This window comes from Gallus gallus, chromosome 7 (genome assembly GCF_016699485.2).
Source record: "Gallus gallus isolate bGalGal1 chromosome 7, bGalGal1.mat.broiler.GRCg7b, whole genome shotgun sequence".
NCBI classification, from domain to species: Eukaryota; Metazoa; Chordata; class Aves; order Galliformes; family Phasianidae; genus Gallus; species Gallus gallus.
Window position 1 is genome coordinate 27538334 of NC_052538.1, and position 20954 is coordinate 27559287.

A 20954-nucleotide genomic window follows, 5' to 3' on the forward strand; every position below is an offset into this window, starting at 1 on the left:
GCACACTGAGATACACGCAGCCAGTGCTGAGCGGCCCAGGCCACCAGAACCTGTCTCCTCCAGACAAAGATGGCAACAACCAACTGGAAGAGAGCAGCTCTGCCAGTTAACCGTGAAAACCCAGAAAAGCAACAGAGAGACACTTGCCCCTTTCTCACCAGGCTACTTGTAAACTTGTAACTTGCACAGGTTTCAGCCTAAAAACTGAACTTTTTTTAGCCTTTGAACTTGCAAACAACACCACTGGGCAGTAGTGTGAGAAAGCCTTCACAATGAGGAACAATAATATTTAATAGGAAATATTAACCTGTATACATGGGAGAAAAACAAACAAACATAAAACATGAGATTAAATGATGCTTTAAATGAATATGATCTATAAATATATGTACATTTTTGGACATTATATTCTATATATATATATTTATATATATAAAAAGAAGTGCCAACACCAGTCAACAGATAATGCACATATACTCTCCATGAAATGTGGATTTTTAAAAAGAATTATTAAGTAATGAAAAATAAAGATTAAAGATGATTCCATCTAACCTTACAGATTGCAAGAGTAAAAAAAAAAAGTGCCAATGCTTTTCACAGCAGCTGAGAATGTAAAATCAACGTATTTGCATAAGATGGAGAACAACAGTGCCTGTTTGATGGTAATGGTTTCTGGAGTTGTAGTGGGAAGGAAGGCCGCATAAGAGGTCAGACAGGGCCATTGTCTCTCACAACAGGTGCCAGCAGAGATCTGAACTGGATGCTTTCAGATAGGAAATACTGGGGGACTGAGGAAGGGAGAAAGACTGATACAGTAAAGAGAACAACGTTAGGTCCTCATGAATAAAAGTTCTGATACCGTTTGATGTGCCCAAAGCTACGCAGGCTGCCTCTGCCTGAAGCGAGTGAGCACAAACGTAGGCAAAGCTCTGGCAGCTGATGTTTTCAGCATCACACATATTGCACGGACCATCTTTCAGAAGAACTGAAACACAGCAGGGTTAAAATCCTGGCATCTTGTCTACATTCACTTTCTTGCCAACACACTGGTCTCCTGAAAGTTCATCGGAATGATCATAGGACCCTTCTAGTTTTCTGAGAGCCCCCTTCTTCTCCCTACACTCTGCTTTATTTTTATTTTCCCTTATTTCCAAGAGTTACTGCCCTTCTCCTTCAAGTAGGGGGTCTTCTTTTAGAAAATCTTCAGATAATCTTGTACTACGGCCTCTGCTGTCTCTGCTGATGAAATAACTGTGCTGGTAAGAGGTTGTGAAGCTCTTTGGTCTGACCCAGTGTTGTGGTCATCGTCCATCCTTCTACTACTGGCCACTCAGTTATCTGCGTTGCATCCGAAAGCCCTCAGGCTGCCGTGATATTTCATACTAAAGGAAAAAAGAGTTGTTCTTGGTCAGAAAGCTGCTTTCTCATAATAGTTCAGCAAGTATCACACAGCATATGGTGACCTTCTTTCCAAGCCTTCATGGAAAACCAAATGGATTTTACGAACAGACTTTCATCAGTGAAAATTTGACATCTTTGGAAAGCTGGAAAAGCCCAAATCTGTGTGAATCTCATCAAGAGTGGAGCTTTGGTTCTGACAACATCAGTAGCCCACAGCACCACAGTTAAGGAACACAGTTCCCATAGGCCCGTGTGAAACACTTACCAAGTCATCGTAATCCTTCTCCACAAAGTCACCTCTGCTTGAGGAATGCACCTCATAAGGGTTGTTTGGCTGATACCCTGGGTTCGCATGGCCAGAAGTGGTCTGGACTCTGGGGAAGATCCTGGTCTCCTCGGAGTTATTTGAGTTGGAATTTCCTGGCTTTATCAACCTCTTTTTCTCCGGATCATGACTGTGCTTGGCTCTTCAAGAGGAAATAGAAGAAGAAGGGAACCTTTACCTATTCACTTGTCCCCTCCACCTTGTTTTGAATGCCCAGTCCTGTCCTGAAACATGCCCTGGATTTTTCTATCATACATACTGTAAAACACCTAGTTGTCAGTGACAGAGTGCAAAGTTTGGCATCTCTTATTACAGATGGGGATAAGCTGCAAAGAGAGACAGAGGGGAACACTGTCCTCTTCCATGTGATTGATGGAGGTTCCTTGATCACCACTAGCCCTAATTGACTGTTAAGAGGAGGAAATAAGACATCCTTTACATCCAGTTTAGAAAAGCTGCCTTCCTGCCTGCAGCTAAAGCTTCAAGCTCAAATGATGAATTTGAATTGCCTGTGATCACAAGCCCATACCTCACACATAAGCTCAGCACTAGCTTGTGCACCTGCTGTTGACCTATGCCTGCTATGGGTGACCTATGCCACAAGGCTACGAGGCCTTGTGGGAATCCTTACCTGGACAGCACTGAAAGGAAAGGCAGGGAAGGTGCTGAAGCTCGCATGGTTTGACTCCCAGCAAAAGAATAAATAATTCTGGGGAGAGTACATGGATGAAAGCAAATCCTAATGGCTGCATGACTTAGATGAACTTGTCTGCCCAGCTAGGCATGCAACCACATTTGCAGCCCTGATCCTTACTAATTTTCTCCTTTGTTCTCTAGAAACATGCAGCAATGGAGCTTCCATTCAGTTGTCAGAAATACTCTTACCTTACTGAAACAACTGAGACTGCTACCACTAAACACAAGATAATGGCTCCAAACACTGTGCCCACTATTATAAGGATGAGTTCTTTATCTGGAAAAAACAAAGAAAAAGCAACTGAGAACTCATGGCAAATACTGAAGACTGAGTCCTGTTTCTTTCCCCTTGCAATTCAAGAATGAAAAAAAAGACATTATTCATTCCTAGGTTCCTGATGCTGCCTTAGTACAGCTGTCGATGTGGACAAAGAATGCATGTGTGCAGCAGATGCACAACATTAAACCACCAGCTGTGCCATGCCCAGCAGAGCAATCTGGCACATTCAATCACAGTGGGGGCATAAAGGAAGACAACAGGGAGCATGGTTTCTGCAAAGAATGTTGTGCCAAACACAGGTGTAATATATCCTTGATTACTGTTCAGCAAACATTAGTGCACCAAGTGCCACATGAGGAAGTTATTCATGGAGTTTATTATTAAAGGGATTACAATCTGTTTGAATTCCCTATGTGTGTGCTGATTTTGTACGTATTTAGTATTTTAATTTGCTTTACGAAAAAAAGCATGAAGATTTCCAAAGCTTTGTCAGAAAACACATGTTCCACGGGATTACAATATCCTTCCTGTCAAACATTTACACCTGGCGAGTTACCCTGTGCTGCACTGATACCATTAATCAATCTACAACATTTTTAGGCATAAAACAAAGACTTGAAGATCTTATACCTGCAAAGACAGGGATGTTAAACATTTACTAGTTTAAGGATGCAGCAGTGTGAGAATCTGCCAAGGGGCAGCACGAGGATATACTTTCTGTTTAAACAGTGCCAAGTCATTGTGGAAGCGAAGAACCACAAACACTTGTTTTTCAATCTGCCTTTGACTGTGATAGATGCTCTGAGATTAGGGACACGTAAACACTAGCTGGGATGAAGGATGTCCTAATTTATACAACGGAGAGTCTGTGGAAGGTGCAGAGAACAGCTGTAAAACAGACTCAGTAAATGGAAAAGGCTTTGGAAGTTCAGTCTGGTTTGCTTGTCCCATTACAGATGGACAAAGCTGGGGCTGTCTTACCAGTATAGGATACTAGATACTATGCAGTGCTTGCAAGCTAAAGCACAAACATAAACCAGCTTTGCAAATACCCTGTGTTTGACTAAAAGCCATTGGGCTTAATGCAGATCTCATTAGAGAGAATGCTACCGTCTGTCTGAACATGAGATTCAAGGAATTATCCTTCCAAGCAACAGTGGAATTTTACTAATCTGTTTCAAGGCTGCTACTCGTCATTTTTGTTATCTCAGGCAGGTTAAACATTACTGGTTATTTTTCCATGCTGTACTTACTATTCTCACAGTTTTCTCCAGAGTAGCCCACTGGACACCTACATGAGAGGAAGAAAAAAGAAGAGAACGTTGTTCAGCAGATGATCACAAAACAACAGTGTATTTCTACACGTTATCAGAAATTTAGCAAGGTGGAGCCATCACGGGTTTCCTCTTTGATTCTATCTCAATATTAAATTGTTTTGTTTTTAGAGGAAAACAATCTGAGATTTTTCTGAATGATCTGTGAGCTGCACGCTCAAAGTTTCAGGTTCTCAGCCTGGAAAACTGTGAAGAGGGACTAATTTCTCCAAGGAACGAAGCCCTGCATTTCTATGCCACTTGGAACTGCAACCCAACACTGAAAAGCATTATCTTTTTTAAAAGCTTCAACATCAGGTCTGTAAGGACTGGCAGCTGGACTTCAGCAGAAAGTGCCGAATTAACAGACCTGGGGAGTGAGGTGCCACTGCCTATCCATGGGAGCAGAGCCCAGCTGGTGACCTACTCAGCTTCACCAGCAAACAACACTGCTCTGTTCTGATCCTGAGCTGCCAGCAGTACTCACAGGGGGAAAAACAAGATGAAATCACACAGGCCTGAAACTTATCAGGGAGCAGAATCCCCACTGGTACTAGGGGAAATTTTCCAGGGATTTAAGGCAGTTCTTGCACTTCTGCTTGTTGCTTTCTGAATGCTTCACAGTACCAGTTCCTGTGGCTTGGTTACTTCAGAAGGAATAGTGTCTATTTATGGGGTATCCCACAAAATGAGTGTGAGGTCCTCCTTGTCATTCTTCTGGGGTACTACAGGTGCATGCCAACAGCTAATGCCAAGCACCTAAACCACCATAACCTGTGATACTGTGGGGATCTGCCCACCTGTTAACCACCTCAGCTGCAGGTTGATATTCTAGACTGAGGGTCACCCTGTTTCAGCTGTTCTTCTTCCCTATCTTTACCAAGAATCCAGGAACATGGGGGAAAAGCTGAATACTCACCTTACACATCTTCCACCATCTGCTTTGAAGTTATCCATGCATTTGCATTCTGGAATCCCACTTTGTCTGTCACAGAACTTGTTTGCTTCTGCTGAACAGTCCGCGCAACCTGTATTATCAGAAGGAAAAACACAGACTCAATTAAATATAGCCCCGCAAAAATCAACCTTGTAGAGCACATCTTGGAAGCATTTCTATTTTCTCATCACAGATAAAACCTGGGGCAATTTCCACACACACGCTTTTCCTTTTTTTTGTTCCTCATGGTAAAGGCACACACAACTTTGTTGTGCATCAAAGCACCAGAATGGCCTTTTTAGGGTTATACATATGTAGAGCAGAATCTGAAATATTAAAGCACAGAATTAGAAGTAAATAGCCCTTGCTCAAAGCATCCTAGTTCATAGTTCAGAACTGGAATCTCACTGGGTTGCATCATACATAGGCAGCCCAATAATCCTGCAGGTTGACCTCACAGCAGATGATCTATACAATGGATCACATGTAGACAGGTTAGGAGCCAAAAGCCCACACCACACAGCATCTCTCTGGTCTTTATTGTAGCCAGCTTTTATGATTTTATCATGAGTGTTTGCAATAGTTTGTCTTGCTTTTTCTTAAATCATCATACCTGAAGTGTGACCAGTTTTCTTTTTCGTAACAAGAAAATAAGAGTACATCTCAGTGTGTAGACGATTGCCAAAATACAAACATAGTACTCTTTAAAAATTCAAAACCAGCAATCAAATAAAAACTCAACCTTTTGCTGTTCCTAAAATAATCATTCTGCAAAAATCTGTCTAAGCAAAGGTAATGCAATCCTAGAACCAATGAGGGACAGATCTGTAACAGATCATTGCAGAGAAGCATTAGGTTTCCAGTTCAGTCAGCATCCTTAGGTAGATTTTTTTTCGAAGTATGTCCTACCAGAGAAGGCTGAGAACATAAGCTTCACTTTATTCCACTTTCTTTACTTAGATGTCAGTTCTTACCAAGAGTTCAACAATGCATACAGATAGTTATCTACTCACTAATTTTGGTGATAATTTTCTCAAGCTTTAGTGATTTGCTCTGTTGGAACAGAATTATGGATGTGTTCCAAATGAAATATGGGAATGCATTCTTATGGCTTGCTTAATAAGACATACATGCCTGATTTTTAGAGCTCAGCACGTTTGAGAGTTCAGAAAAACAGAGACGGGGGATGACCAGGTCAGATTTTCATGGACAGATAAAGTAACGTGGCACTTACCTGAACAAGAATATGTGTCCCACGCTGTCTTTGTGAAATCCTTTTTGCATACACACGCTGGGTATGTACCATCTTCACATATTGTGGTTGCATCATCACATGGATAAACAGCACATTGGGTTGTATCTTTAAAAGAGAAGCAGTCAGGAAGCAACCTGGGCACTAGTAATATCCTTTCATAAAAAGCAATGCACTCGCTCAGTAAATCAACCAATTTTTTAGCAGTTCTGAAGAAAAAAGATTTCCAAATCCTTGTACTGGGACAATACTGCATGTGTCAGGACCCATCCTTTCCTTTCCCTTGCTCTTTGGTGAAGGTCCTGTTTCTATCACATCTTCATATACATTGCTTGTCAGCCTCCGACAGCTTCTTGCCCTATTCTCCAGGAAGAGAAGTTCTACCCACAAGCTACATTTGGAACAATAATTTTCTGACTTGCCTTAAAATATATATATGTATACACATACAAAAAGATCAGTGGGCATACAGTGGAGGAATGTGCTTGTGCTGGTGCTCTGTGAGTTGTCAGGTGTTTCTCTTTCTCCCTCATGCTTGGGATACAGGAAATGTCATGGCTCAGGTGAATATAGTCACCTTGGAGGCCAAACTCTGGCTACCAGCCATGAACTGAACTCGTTTAATTATTAGCTATGCCTTTTGCAAAGGCTACTTTCAAAATAGGAGCATGTTAGACAAAGGAAGATGAGAAAAACTACACATCTGCAAAAATGTTCTCCAAGTTCTACACTTCTTTGTAACAAAAGACATTGTTTTAGCATCACCTAGTTGAGTAGCTAATCAGTAAAGACTCACTTCAATTAATAAAGTCAGTTATGGAAGAATAAGGAAATCTTCATCCTGTTCCAACAATAAAACATTGGCTTATTCTGAGAAGTAAAATATGTCTGTGAATATTTTGTCCTGTTTATTTTTTGTCCCCCAGAAACTTAATGCGCAGCAAGCTAAAGTCAACATGAAATTGTTTATTTAGGCGTAATTAATTGCCTCCACATGCCCACACAGGGGGTAGAAAGCTTTGATAAGACTAAAAAGCCCAGCACTGAATGTTTGAATCTACAATGTCACCCAAGTTGGGACACTTAGCTCCTTAAAATCCATAAAGCTTATGCTCTGATGGGCTTTGCTGCATACAGAAGTGTTGTTGCCAATTTTTAAGATAGGAATCTCTGTGTCTACCAATTACTTCCACAGTATGGAATTACATACTTGCGTACTGATGCACGTAGTTCAAATTATCTGCTGCTGTCCTTACTGCTTTCTGAACTTCAGCATAGGTCGCATTCGTGTTTTCTGTGAAGATGTTCATCACTGTGACATTCACTAGATAATTAGCACTTCTGGTGCCTGGAGCTATTTTTTCAAAACTGAGGAGTACAGAAAGCATCATTTTAAAGTCTCATACAGCACAATGGATAGCAAGTTAGATGCAAAGACAAGAGGAGATTTCTTTCTTTCATTCCATAATGTGGGTAGTTGCTAAGACACCTGAAAATGAGTTCAGTTCTTGCTCATGAATCCATGAATGGCCACCCTCCTTTACATCCAAATGTAAAAGAGTCTCTGGTAAGTAAAAGCTGTTGAATTTAATGCTAACAACATAGCTCCTTTGCGTGCTGTTGGTCTGAAACTGATGCTTTTATACTGGGTTAGCCTCAAAGCATCTGCAGTGTGGAGGACTTCATCCACTAGATCCTAAGTTTTGCATGGTCTTATCAGCCTGTGGTGTCATACAGGACGGATTTGGAGAACCCATCCTGAAACATGGGGAGGATAATTCATGGTATGTCTGCAACAAAGTCAGAAGGGCCAGATAACAAAGGGACAAACTGTGCAGTTATTGGCACAGTGCTGTATTCTTCATGGTGTTAAAAGTGGAAGATCCTCTGTGGAACTGTCTCAGCCAGCCCACCACACACACCTATTGGAAATCTACAGGGTAGAAAATGGGGCAGGGATTTTAAAAATACCAAATGAATGGCCTCATTTAATGGGAGTCAGACAGCACTCAGTCCAACTCATATCTTTTCTTTGACAACGTAATCCACTGGAAGCTAATTAAGTAGAAGTACACAAAGCAAACTTCACATACTGTGGAAAAAACAAGCGGGTAAACTTACTCAACTTTCACGATGACGGTCTGCTTGTAGTCTGCCATATTTTCAAAAGCATCCTTAAACTAAGAAAGATAAATGAATATCATCAGCTCCCTAGCAGAGGGGCACACCTCCTCTTTCTTACTTTGAGAAAATGACCTCATTTCAACAGAGCAGTATGAGTTAAACAGTTCATCCTATTTCTCCAGGAAAACCCTTACAAGGACTTATCTATAATCACAGAATGGTCAACACGTGTAATATCCATTTCATTAATGTAACTAAAACACAAATACTGGTATGCTTATGGAAAAGGTTATTATTTAGGTATTTAACAGCAGATAACAGAAACTAAACAGTTCAGAAAACTTTGCTTCACCCAGTGGTTTCTGGAGAGGGAATTGCAAAAGATACAGAACAATTTATACGGGGGCTTCCCAAAAGAGAAGTGGCACTGAAAACACAGGTATTGCTTGACCTCAGGTACATCCCTTCACTTCAACAAGAACCATACCTGTAGTCATCTGAGGGCAAAATTCAACTCTCATTAATAAGTCTAAGCCAGTGTGAAATATTCTTTTAAAGAAGTAGATTTATCAAGTGAAACTACCTTAGGGTCCACATTAAAGGCTGCTTGTATCCCCTCTGTCTGTGCCACATTCAGAAAAACATTCAATATGCAAAAAAAGTTTAAAAAATAAAGTCACTTACAAATTCTGTTATGTTTTGCACCATCCTTTCATACTCAGCTGAATTTACATCAATATTACTCAACATTTGTTCCAGTGTAATGATTCCTGGGAATACTTTCCCTGCAAATAAAAAAAAAAAAAAGGATATTAATTAATCAGAAAGCATTCTATAATTTGGATTTCACCTTAGGATTTTCCAGCCTTCAGAGATTAAGGAATGCAGTGGAGAAATCAATATTTGCAATTTTTCATATGTTCACAAATGTTTGCTCAATCAGTTCAGCAACATTTGGGCACGTATTCTGGCTCCCTGAGAAGCAAACAGAATCCTGGTTTCAGCCATAGAATCATCTGAGTTGGAAGGGACCATTAAAGCCATCTGGTCCAACTCCCTGCAGTGAACAAGAACACCTACAGCTCAGCCAGATGCTCAGAGCCCAATCCAACCAGACCTTGAATGTCTGAAAGGACAGGGCATCTATCACCTCTCTGGGCAACCTGTTCCAAACTGGCAAGACTTTGAAATTGAATAGTATTAAACTATAAGCATGGCCCGAAGCTAACAAAACATTCTGAGGTGTTATGGCATATAGCAAGTCAGATATATACATTAAAGACTTGAAACCTGCAGTCACAGCCACTAAGCAGCTAACATGGTTCACCATGTTTAAAAAAGCAATTCAGTATCTATCTCCTTCTTTAGGCTCACAAGCAGATCTGGAAATCCTGCCTGCTGGCATTTACATAAGAAGCCTCATATGCTCATGTGCTTCCTCTTCAACAGCATCTCAGTTGCATTTCAACAGGACTCTGATGGATGTTTAGCAAGAGGAAAAATCAAGCCAGATATTTGGAGGTCTGCAGAGGCTTGGGCCGTTATAAATCTTGGTCATAAATACTGATATCTGGGCCGCATTTTCATTTCTTTCCCACTTTTCACATATTTTAATCTCCAGAATGCCTGACACTCAGGGAACTGAGCTTCTTTTCCTTGCACATTAACCTCTTTGATTGTTACTCGTTTGTGAGATAACAATCTAGGTCATTGTAGCAGTGACTGTCTGCAAAGTAAGGCATTATTCAGCAGTTACTTTCCCAGACTGATTATGTTTTCAGTTATAACACGAGAACAAGTCACACAGGAAGAAAATTTCACCAAAGCAGTTATCTGCGAAATACCTGAAAATACAAACTGCCATCCTGCAACTCACCTGTGTAACAATTGTTGTTGTAGTAGTAGAATCCGTACGGGCACTGGCATATATGTGTGGTATTCAGAGGGACACATGTAGACAATCTTCCTCCACAAGGATTTGGTTTGCATAATTCCTCTGATACAAAGACCAAAGATGTTGATGTCAGAATTTGAACAAAATTGCAGTAGTCAGCAGATGCCGTCCATTAAAGAGTACAGGTCTCATTATAATAAAGGAAACTACCAGGATGCTTTGAAGAGGGAGAATGCAACTGCACTCCTCACTGCTCAGATGCAATCACTAGCCACAGCAGGCCAAGGCCAAAAAGGAGGGGACAAGTATGCAGCAGCAGGCAAACCACCCCTGCCCATGAGCTGCCCTGGTCCCTGTCTGGAGCCTAGCATGTCTGTGGTCTCATTTTAGCAGAACAGGGGACTTCAGCATGTCCCCCACAACAATAGTGCATTACCACCAAGCTAAGTCACACTTGCTGGCAACTCTGGGCCCAGGCACCAGCACACAACATCACACCCTCCTTACCAGGAGCTGGAGTTGGAGAAGTGGTAGAAGTTTCCAGAGTTGTTGTAGATGTGCCGCCTGATGAAAGGAAAAGAACAGACATGGCAGCACTATTTCAAGTTCTGGGAAGGAAATCTTTTCAGGAACCATTTTGTTTTCAGGACAAACTCAGATGAGACAAGGAGCAGATAAGGTGGTCCAGTGGATCAGCCACGGCAAACGTGCACTGCCTTGCTGCAAGGAGCCACAGTGACCATGCTCCAAAGAATCACCACAACTCCCTGCGCTTCTTGACAGGGGTGTGACCTCTGGGAAGGGGGACACAGTGCTGCCTGTGGTCTCTGCAGCTCCTGGGACAGAGTAACGCTCTGATAGAGGGCTGATGAAGGGAATTTTCATCCTTACCTGCTGTTACTGGTGAAGAAGGGGTGACAGTAGAGTTCTCAGTTCCTGCAGATTCGTTTCCTGAAGAAGGAAAGGGACAGTGATAGCAGTACTTTGTGTTGTGGGGAGGGAATCTCCTGAGGAACCATTTTGTTTTCAGGATGATCTCAGATTAGATATGGAGTTGAGTTGTGCGTGGCCCAGTGGACCAGCCATGGACAGCCCTGCAATGCCTTGCTGAAAGGAGCCACAGCAAAAACTCCCTACACTTCTTCACTACGACCACTGGAGAACCACTTTGTATTTTTTCTTTGACCGTGCTCCAAAGAATCACCACAGCTCCCTGCAGTTCCTGACAAGGCTGTGTCCACTGGGCAGGGGGACACAGTGCTGCCTGTGGTCTCCGCAGCTCCTGGGACTGAGTAACGCTCTGATAGAGGGCTGATGAGGGAATTTTCATCCTTACCTGCTGTTACTGGTGAAGAAGGGGTGACAGTAGAGTTCTCAGTTCCTGCAGATTCGTTTCCTGAAGAAGGAAAGGGACAGTGATAGCAGTAATTCATGTTGCGTGGAGGAAATCTCCTGAGGAACCATTTTGTTTTCAGGATGATCTCAGATTAGATATGGAGTGGAGCTGTGCGTGGCCCAGGAGACTAGCCATGGACAGTGCTGCAATGCGTTGCTGCAAGGAGCCACAGCAAAATCTCCCTGTACTTATTCACTACGACCACTGGGGAACCACTGTGCGTTCCTTCTTTGACCATGCTCCAAAGAATCACCACAGCTCCCTGCAGTTCCGGACAAGGCTGTGCCTGCTGGGCAGGGGGACACAGTGCTGCCTGTGGTCTCTGCAGCTCCTGGGACTGAGTAACGCTCTGATAGAGGGCTGATGAAGGGAATTTTCATCCTTACCTGCTGTTACTGGTGAAGAAGGGGTGGCAGTAGAGTTCTCAGTTCCTGCAGATTCGTTTCCTGAAGAAGGAAAGGGACAGTGATAGCAATACTTTGTGTTGTGGGGAGAAAATCTCCTGAGGAACCATTTTGTTTTCAGGATGATTTCAGATTAGATATGGAGTGGAGCTGTGCGTGGCCCAGTGGACCAGCCATGGACAGCCCTGCAATGCGTTGCTGCAAGGAGCCACAGCAAAATCTCCCTGTACTTCTTCACTACGACCACTTTGGAACCACTTTGTATTCTTTCTTTGACCATGCTCCAAAGAATCACCACAGCTCCCTGCAGTTCCTGACAAGGGTGTGCCTGCTGGGAAGGGGGACACAGTGCTGCCTGTGGTCTCCGCAGCTCCTGGGACTGAGTAATGATCTGATAGAGGGCTGATGAGGGAATTTTTATCCTTACCTGCTGTTACTGGTGAAGAAGGGGTGGCAGTAGAGTTCTCAGTTCCTGCAGATTCGTTTCCTGAAGAAGGAAAGGGACAGTGATAGCAGTAATTCATGTTGCGTGGAGGAAATCTCCTGAGGAACCATTTTGTTTTCAAGATGATCTCAGATTAGATATGGAGTGGAGTTGTGCGTGGCCCAGGGGACCGGCTATGGACAGTGCTGCAATGCGTTGCTGCAAGGAGCCACAGCAAAAACTCCCTGCACTTCTCTACGACCACTGGGGAACCACTGTGTGTTCCTTCTTTGACCATGCTCCAAAGAATCACCACAGCTCCCTGCAGTTCCGGACAAGGCTGTGCCTGCTGGGAAGGGGGACACAGTGCTGCCTGTGGTCTCCGCAGCTCCTGGGACTGAGTAATGATCTGATAGAGGGCTGATGAGGGAATTTTTATCCTTACCTGCTGTTACTGGTGAAGAAGGGGTGGCAGTAGAGTTCTCAGTTCCTGCAGATTCGTTTCCTGAAGAAGGAAAGAGACAATGATAGCAATACTTTGTGTTGTGGGGAGGAAATCTCCTGAGGAACCATTTTGTTTTCAGGATGATTTCAGATCAGATATGGAGTGGAACTGTGCGTGGCCCAGGGGACCAGCCATGGACAGCCCTGCAATGCGTTGCTGCAAGGAGCCACAGCAAAAAGTCCCTGCACTTCTCTACGACCACTGGGGAACCACTGTGTGTTCCTACTTTGACCATGCTCCAAAGAATCACCACAACTCCCTGCGCTTCTTGACAGGGGTGTGCTCTCTGGGCAGGGGGACACAGTGCTGCCTGTGGTCTCCGCAGCTCCTGGGACTGAGTAACGCTCTGATAGAGGGCTGATGAGGGAATTTTCATCCTTACCTGCTGTTACTGGTGAAGAAGTGGTGGCAGTAGAGTTCTCAGTTCCTGCAGATTCGTTTCCTGAAGAAGGAAAGGGACAGTGATAGCAATACTTTGTGTTGTGGGGAGGAAATCTCCTGAGGAACCATTTTGTTTTCAGGATGATTTCAGATTAGATATGGAGTGGAACTGTGCGTGGCCCAGGGGACCAGCCATGGACAGCCCTGCAATGCCTTGCTGCAAGGAGCCACAGCAAAATCTCCCTGTACTTCTTCACTGCGACCACTTTGGAATCACTTTGTATTCTTTCTTTGACCATGCTCCAAAGAATTACCACATCTCCCTGCAGTTCCTGACAAGGCTTTGCCCGCTGGGCAGGGGGACACAGTGCTGCCTGTGGTCTCCGCAGCTCCTGGGACTGAGTAACGCTCTGATAGAGGGCTGATGAGGGAATTTTCATCCTTACCTGCTGTTACTGGTGAAGAAGGGGTGGCAGTAGAGTTCTCAGTTCCTGCAGATTCATTTCCTGAAGAAGGAAAGGGACAGTGATAGCAGTAATTCATGTTGCGTGGAGGAAATCTCCTGAGGAACCATTTTGTTTTCAAGATGATCTCAGATCAGATATGGAGTGGAGTTGTGCGTGGCCCAGGAGACTAGCCATGGACAGCCCTGCAATACGTTGCTGCAAGGAGCCACAGCAAAAAACTCCCTGCAATTCTTCACTATCATAGAATCATAGAATCACTCAGGTTGGAAAAGACCCACACGATCATCCAGTCCAACCATTTGACCATCACCAAGGGTTCTCGCTAATCCATGTCCCTCAACACAACGTCCAAACGCTTTTTGAACACCTCCAGGGTCCGTGACACCACCACCTGTCTGGGCAGCCCATTCCAGTGCCTGATCACCCCATCAGAGAAGTAGTATTTCCTAACATCCAGCCTGAACCTTCCCTGGAGCAGCTTGAAGCCATTCCCTCTAGTCCTATCACTAGTCACACGAGAGAAGATGCCTACCCCCAGTTCACTGCAACGCACCTTCAGTTACTGGGGAACCACTGTGTGTTCCTTCTTTAACCATGCTCCAAAGAATCACCACAACTCCCTGCAGTCCCTGACAAGGGTGTGCCCTCTGAGCAGGGGGACACAGTGCTGCCTGTGGTCTCCGCAGCTCCTGGGACTGAGTAACGCTTTGATAGAGGGCAGATGAAGGGAATTTTCATCCTTACCTGCTGTTACTGGTGAAGAAGGGGTGGCAGTAGAGTTCTCAGTTCCTGCAGATTCGTTTCCTGAAGAAGGAAAGGGACAGTGATAGCAGTACTTCGTGTTGTGGGGAGGGAATCTCCTGAGGAACCATTTTGTTTTCAGGATGATTTCAGATTAGATATGGAGGGGAGATGTGAGTGGCCCAGGGGACCAGCCATGGACAGTGCTGCAATGCGTTGCTGCAAGGAGCCACAGCAAAATCTCCCTGCACTTCTTCACTACGACCACTGGGGAACCACTTTGTATTCTTTCTTTGACCATGCTTCAAAGAATCACCACAGCTCCCTGCAGTTCCTGACAAGGGTGTGCCCTCTGAGCAGGGGGACACAGTGCTGCCTGTGGTCTCCGCAGCTCCTGGGACTGAGTAATGTTCTGATAGAGGGCAGATGAAGGGAATTTTCATCCTTACCTGCTGTTACTGGTGAAGAAGGGGTGGCAGTAGAGTTCTCAGTTCCTGCAGATTCGTTTCCTGAAGAAGGAAAGGGACAGTGATAGCAGTACTTTGTGTTGTGGAGAGAAAATCTCCTGAGGAACCATTTTGTTTTCAGGATAATCTCAGATTAGATATGGAGTGGAGTTATGCATGGCCCAGTGGACCAGCCGTGGACAGCCCTGCAATGCGTTGCTACAAGGAACCACAGCAAAATCTCCCCGTACTTCTTCACTACAACCACTGGGGAACCACTTTGTATTTTTTCTTTGACCATGCTCTAAAGAATCGCCACAACTCCCTGCAGTTCCTGAGAAGGGTTTGCCCTCTGGGCAGGGGGACACAGTGCTGCCTGTGGTCTCCGCAGCTCCTGGGACTGAGTAATGCTCTGATAGAGGGCTGATGAAGGGAATTTTCATCCTTACCTGCTGTTACTGGTGAAGAAGGGGTGACAGTAGAGTTATCAGTTCTTGCAGATTCATTTCCTGAAGAAGGAAAGAGACAAGCCATGGACAGCCCATCAAAGCCTTGCTGCAAGGAGCCACAGCAAAAACTCCCTGCACTTCTTCAGTACGACCACTGGAGAACCACTGTGTGTTCCTTCTTTGACCATGCTCCAAAGAATCACCACAACTCCCTGCAGTCCCTGACAAGGGGGTGCCCTCTGGGCAGGGGGACACAGTGCTGCCTGTGGTCTCCGCAGCTCCTGGGACTGGGTAAGGCTCTGATAGAGGGCCGATGAGGGAATTTTCATCCTTACCTGTTGCTACTGGTGAAGGAGGGCTCGCAGTAGAGTTTTCAGTTGCTTTAGATTCATTTCCTGAAGAAGGAAAGAGACAATGATATCAATACTTTGTGTTGTGGGGAGGAAATCTCCCGAGGAACCATTTTGTTTTCAGGATGATCTCAGATTAGATATGGAGTGGAGCTGTGCGTGGCCCAGGAGACTAGCCATGGACAGTGCTGCAATGCGTTGCTGCAAGGAGCCACAGCAAAAAGTCCCTGCACTTCTCTACGACCACTGGGGAACCACTGTGTGTTCCTACTTTGACCATGCTCCAAAGAATCACCACAACTCCCTGCGCTTCTTGACAGGGGTGTGCTCTCTGGGCAGGGGGACACAGTGCTGCCTGTGGTCTCCGCAGCTCCTGGGACTGAGTAACACTCTGATAGAGGGCTGATGAAGGGAATTTTCATCCTTACCTGTTGCTAGTGGTGAAGGAGGGCTAGCAGTAGAGTTTTCAGTTGCTTCTGATTCGTTTCCTGAAGAAGGAAAGGGACAGTGATATCAATACTTTGTGTTGTGGGGAGGAAATCTCCTGAGGAACCATTTTGTTTTCAGGATAATCTCAGATTAGATAAGGAGCAGACCTGTATGTTGCCCAGTGGACCAGCCACGGGTCCTGCACTGTTTTGCTCCAAGGAGCAAGATTTGCTTTCTGATGAAGGGAAAAGACATGGTACCATTACGTTGTATTGCATTCATGAGATGTCTTTAGGAATCATTGTATATGAGCAAGCATGTGTGGGCTCTGCAGCACCTGAGACCGAATGATCGCCTCCTAAGGGTCTGCCAGTGGGATTTCCCATCCTTACCTTCTCCTGGTTGTACTGCTGCAATGGTAGAACTGCTCTCGGGTATTGTAGATGTGGTTCCTGATGAAGGAAAAAGAAGAGGTGTGGTAGCCATGTTAACTGTTTGTGTGGAAGAAAACGCTTGGGGAACCACTGTGTGTTCAGGAGAACTTCAAATTAAATAAGGAGGGGACATGTATGGGATCTGTTGTAGACTAGTCCTACACTTATACTGCCCGTTGCACAGATACCTCTTTATACTTCATGCCCATATTCCCAGGCTTGCTCATGCTCCCCGGAAGCACATGGCATTCCCCCAAGCTCATACTCACTGTCAGCAGCTGGCCCAATTACCAGCACAGATGTGTCCCCAAAGGAATGTTCCCCCCACTTGCTCTGAGCAGGTTCTGCTTTGCTAGCACTCCCTGGATCCTGTTCTGAATCTCACCTAAATCCACAAATATTACATTCACTGCAAGACAGATAGGTATTTTGAAACTGTGGGTGATGCTTTCTTGAGCATCATTAAAAATTCTTGATGGCCTCTTTCAGAGCAGCAGTGGAGAAACGGGTGTCTTTGCTAACACCTTTTCCTGTGCTGAAACAAATTCAGGTGCGTATTGAAAGCAGTGTATTTCTGTTCATATAAGGCAAATTCTGCCAAATTATCATCAGTGTAATGAAGATCCTTTTTCCAGGATCATTTTTGTCATTCTTTTTGTTCCATGTTTGTCTGCCTTGTGTTGAGAAGTAAAGAAAGCAACTAACACAACAGGCTTGCTGCTAAATTTGTGGTAGCAATGGATGACATGACCTAACTTCAGTCTTTGTTACTTAATAAATGAGTTAGGAATAAATGCATTTAATCTGAGTAAATGTTGCACTCATAACTTAATCTGAAGAGCGTGAGCTGGAAGTCTCACATATTTGTGGCTAACACTCTTGGCACTAGCAAACTCTTATAGCTGGTATATTAAATACAATACTGCAAATAACACTAAATTCTCAAAAGACACTTGAAAAATAGTCCCCTCTCTTCAAAAGCTTTTGCAAGGTTTCAAAAATCCAAAAGAGAAGCAAATTTAATAAGCCTTTTTCTTCTGATCAATAAAGCTGACTTGAAAAAGGCCCATCGAAAAGACAAAGCCTAAAGTAATCCATTAGCGTGCTCTGGGTGAAGAGGAAACGTGGTCTCTGAGTCCTGCAGGCATCGTTTTGTTCCCTGGTCAATGTGAAGAAATGGACATTTTGGCTATAACCATGATTCTCTGTTGTCCACAGGCTAAGAGTTTGGAGCATTGTTCTAAACTGCCTTCTCGAAATCAGTGTTACGTCACTAATGTCTTTTAGTCAACAACGTTCAGCTTTGTACAGGCTGGCTAACAGCCCTCCAGGAATACCCTTTGGACTCAGGAAGAATCACATCTGTGTGACTGTTGAGCACATGAGCTGCACTTGGGCTTGGCGGAGGTAATGTAAGCAAAGGTGGCTTTTTAATTGCCTTATCTGCCCAGCCCCAACCTTCTGCACCAGGAAACAGGATATGTCATAGATTCAGGCATTTACCATGGACATAAAGGAATGGATCTTAAGATGCAGATTATGAAATAGTAGACATCTGGCTACCGAGCAGAGTAGGCCTTTGTCAGTATGATGCAAACGGACACATCATGCAGAGGTTTTACAGTGTTTGCTTAGAATGAAATAGGTTTCTGGGCATGGACAACCTTAGGCAAAATCTACGCAGGTCAATGGAAGACTCCCATTGCCTACTTCTTAGGACAAGATCTTTCAGTCTTACTGTTATTCTCCAAACAGAAAACCAAGCAACCGCCAAACTTGAAGTCTTCTATGGTTATAAATTATAAATCGGATTGTAGTATGTTGTAGATGTTGCTGTAAATATATATATTCACTCGCAGTAGGTAACAGAGACTCAATGCCATCTGTACCCATCTGATGCAATCTTGGCAGCATCAGTGAAAGTCTTAATTTGGCTCATATCTCTGTATCATTGTCCCTGAAGTAAATGGGATTTCCTGTCCTTTCACAGCTTCAAGTTGCCACCAAACTCCTCCTACAGCTACTTTTACTTTTACAAACTCCCCTGCTACACTTGATCTGTCACTGAATATCAGGTATTCTGACCTGTGACCACCAAAATTGTTACAGTGCTAGAAAAACAATTAAGTGGCCTATGGAATGATTCCTGCTCTGTCTTTGAATAGACCACAGGGCAACCCTCTGCCATCTGAGCTGGTGGCGAAATTCTTGTTAATTAGCTTCAATAGGAGGGGAATGAATGCTCTGAGAGGCTGTTCAAGCAGTGCTGCTTTCCAGACTGATTGTTCAAGGAGACTCCGTCCGGAAGGCCAGCGGCAGCACTCCTTTCCCTGGGTGCTGGGGTGGAACAGTCACATCTTTTGTGATGACTGTAATAGAGCTTGAATTACCTGGGTTTAGTGTGCAAGTCCTGAAAACTGCTCCTGGAATAGGCTGAATTAGGTTAATCACAAGCCCCAGTGCTTTTGCATTGTTCTGTGAACAAGGAAAACTGTTTTCTTGCAGTAACGTTTTTCATCACTAATTAATCAAAATCTGGATGTGCTGAATGGTGCGTGGCCACTGCCTTCAGTCTCTCAGCAGCTGCTAAAAGCACTGAGTAATCCATTCACCGCAATAGAATAGCTGCCCAGACAAATCCCAAAACAGAAGATAGTGTTTCTTACCTTCTGAAAGGCTCAACACCAGGCAAAGCAGCACAGTGAAGAACATACAGCGTCCCATTGCTGCCTCTGCTGCTGCTGCTACTCGTTGCTAAACCTGAGATGAAGTGCTTTTCTCTTCCAGCGTCAGCTCATTTAAGGTCCCAGCCACAGGTAGGGAGTTCAGCCCCGAGCTGACGTCATGGTGGCAAGTGGCAAATGACAGATCCAAGCTGTTTTTTTTCCTTCCTTCTCAAGCTGGGAGGAGACTTCTGGACCGGCAGTATTCTTCCTGTAAGTTATAAACATTTGAGACCTGTTGACACAAGGAAGTTACTGCTAAATACATTGACACAGACAGGACACTAGCTATCCCTGCCAGCTCAACACTTTTGGTGTAATATAGGTGGAGGGTGATGTGCAGTCTGTTCTTAAAGGGGAAAAAACTATCCCATTCCAAAGAATGCTAAGGATACACTTAGAACAGATTACCTGGTACACACTCACTCTCTTTGCAATACATTACCATTGCAGACAAATTCTATGTCTCAGACCCCAAGCTCTCCATACTTAAAAGCAAAATTTTACACCAAAGCATCTCTTACTGCTCAGTAGGGTGAAAAGCAAGAGAAAATACCTGCATCTTCAACATTAAAGAAACCGAGCTGGCTTTGGCTGTTTGGGGAGCAATTAGAGCTGATCTATTTGCCTACATCTCTGTGTGTTATGGGTTTGTTAAAGCGGTGTGGCAAAAGAAGGGGGAGCAGGGAGGACAGACAGCAGATACGTGACTACCAGGGCAACAGCCCTCTTTTCTTAGGAGTAACTGTGTTTGTGCCGGGGAGACATTTGAAAGCAGGAATGCTGAGGCTGGAGCAGGGAGCCTACAGGAGATCTGGAAGTGGGAATTAGGAGGCCATGGAGCAAGTAACACAGCCACAACTGAGGAAAAAAAATGATGGGTTACAGAGGCTTATTGAAATCACAGGTCAGGAAGCTCTGAAAATCACAGGATCATTAAGGTTGGAAAAGACCACTGAGATCATCCAGTCCAACCATCAACCCGTCACCACTGTGCCCACTAAACCATGTCACTCAGTGCAACAGAATAATGGTGTAAAGACCAACATGAGGAAAAAGACCTGTGCACAGCAGCTGTTTCTCCCCAGACTGCTTCTTTTCAGCTGCCTCGCCTACCCAAGTTCTCTAGCTCTAAAGTGTGTTTGTTCTACATTGTGCTCTAGTAAAACATACCACTTGAAATCGATAGATGCCAAATCACCCATGGTATGTTGTGGTTCCTCCTTCCCAGGTAGAGATGCCACTGAGCACCCTTCTCTCACTCTGAAGGTCTGGCTGACCCCAGATCCTGCTGCAGCTGCCAGGAAAGCCTTTCTGGGAAGTACACACACATTATCCTGCCATTGTAACCCATGGACAAGGAACGCAAGCAACCCACTGGTGTATCCCCGTAGTGCCACTTTGGGAGTCTGTGGAGCTGCTCTCTCCTGGCAAATGCCACAGTCAGCAACACTAGCACACTGTTAGGAATTTCCAAATGCATATTGACAACTTGCCTGTGAAAAGCCTCTCCCCTTTCTTTGCCTGCTTTTGTCTGATCCTGCTGTGCTAACAAGACATGCAGCCTGTGTGCTAATCTAATA

General features: G+C 44.3%; 1 protein-coding gene across 12 annotated transcripts; it reads right to left on the reverse strand.

The window, feature by feature from the left end:
* Window positions 1-266: 266 nt before the first annotated feature.
* MUC13 (mucin 13, cell surface associated) lies at window positions 267-19420 on the reverse strand. Of its 12 annotated transcripts, XM_003641585.6 has the most exons (25): window positions 19315-19420; window positions 16607-16666; window positions 16214-16273; window positions 15771-15830; window positions 15436-15495; window positions 14990-15049; window positions 14544-14603; window positions 13779-13838; window positions 13334-13393; window positions 12892-12951; window positions 12450-12509; window positions 12005-12064; window positions 11559-11618; window positions 11114-11173; window positions 10730-10786; window positions 10205-10324; window positions 9013-9113; window positions 8326-8384; window positions 7415-7572; window positions 6187-6312; window positions 4935-5043; window positions 3956-3993; window positions 2612-2699; window positions 1667-1868; window positions 267-1382 (listed from the first exon to the last, which is right to left on the reverse strand). In XM_003641585.6, the coding sequence occupies exons 1-25, from the start codon at window positions 19370-19372 to the stop codon at window positions 1335-1337; spliced, it is 1944 nt and encodes a 647-aa protein (XP_003641633.3). In that variant the 5' UTR covers window positions 19373-19420; the 3' UTR covers window positions 267-1334. The 12 variants fall into 12 exon arrangements, with proteins under 12 accessions (XP_003641633.3, XP_040559491.1, XP_025008333.2 ...); XM_040703557.2 differs by lacking the exon at window positions 14544-14603; XM_025152565.3 differs by lacking the exon at window positions 13779-13838.
* Between the last annotated feature and the right edge of the window lie 1534 nt (window positions 19421-20954).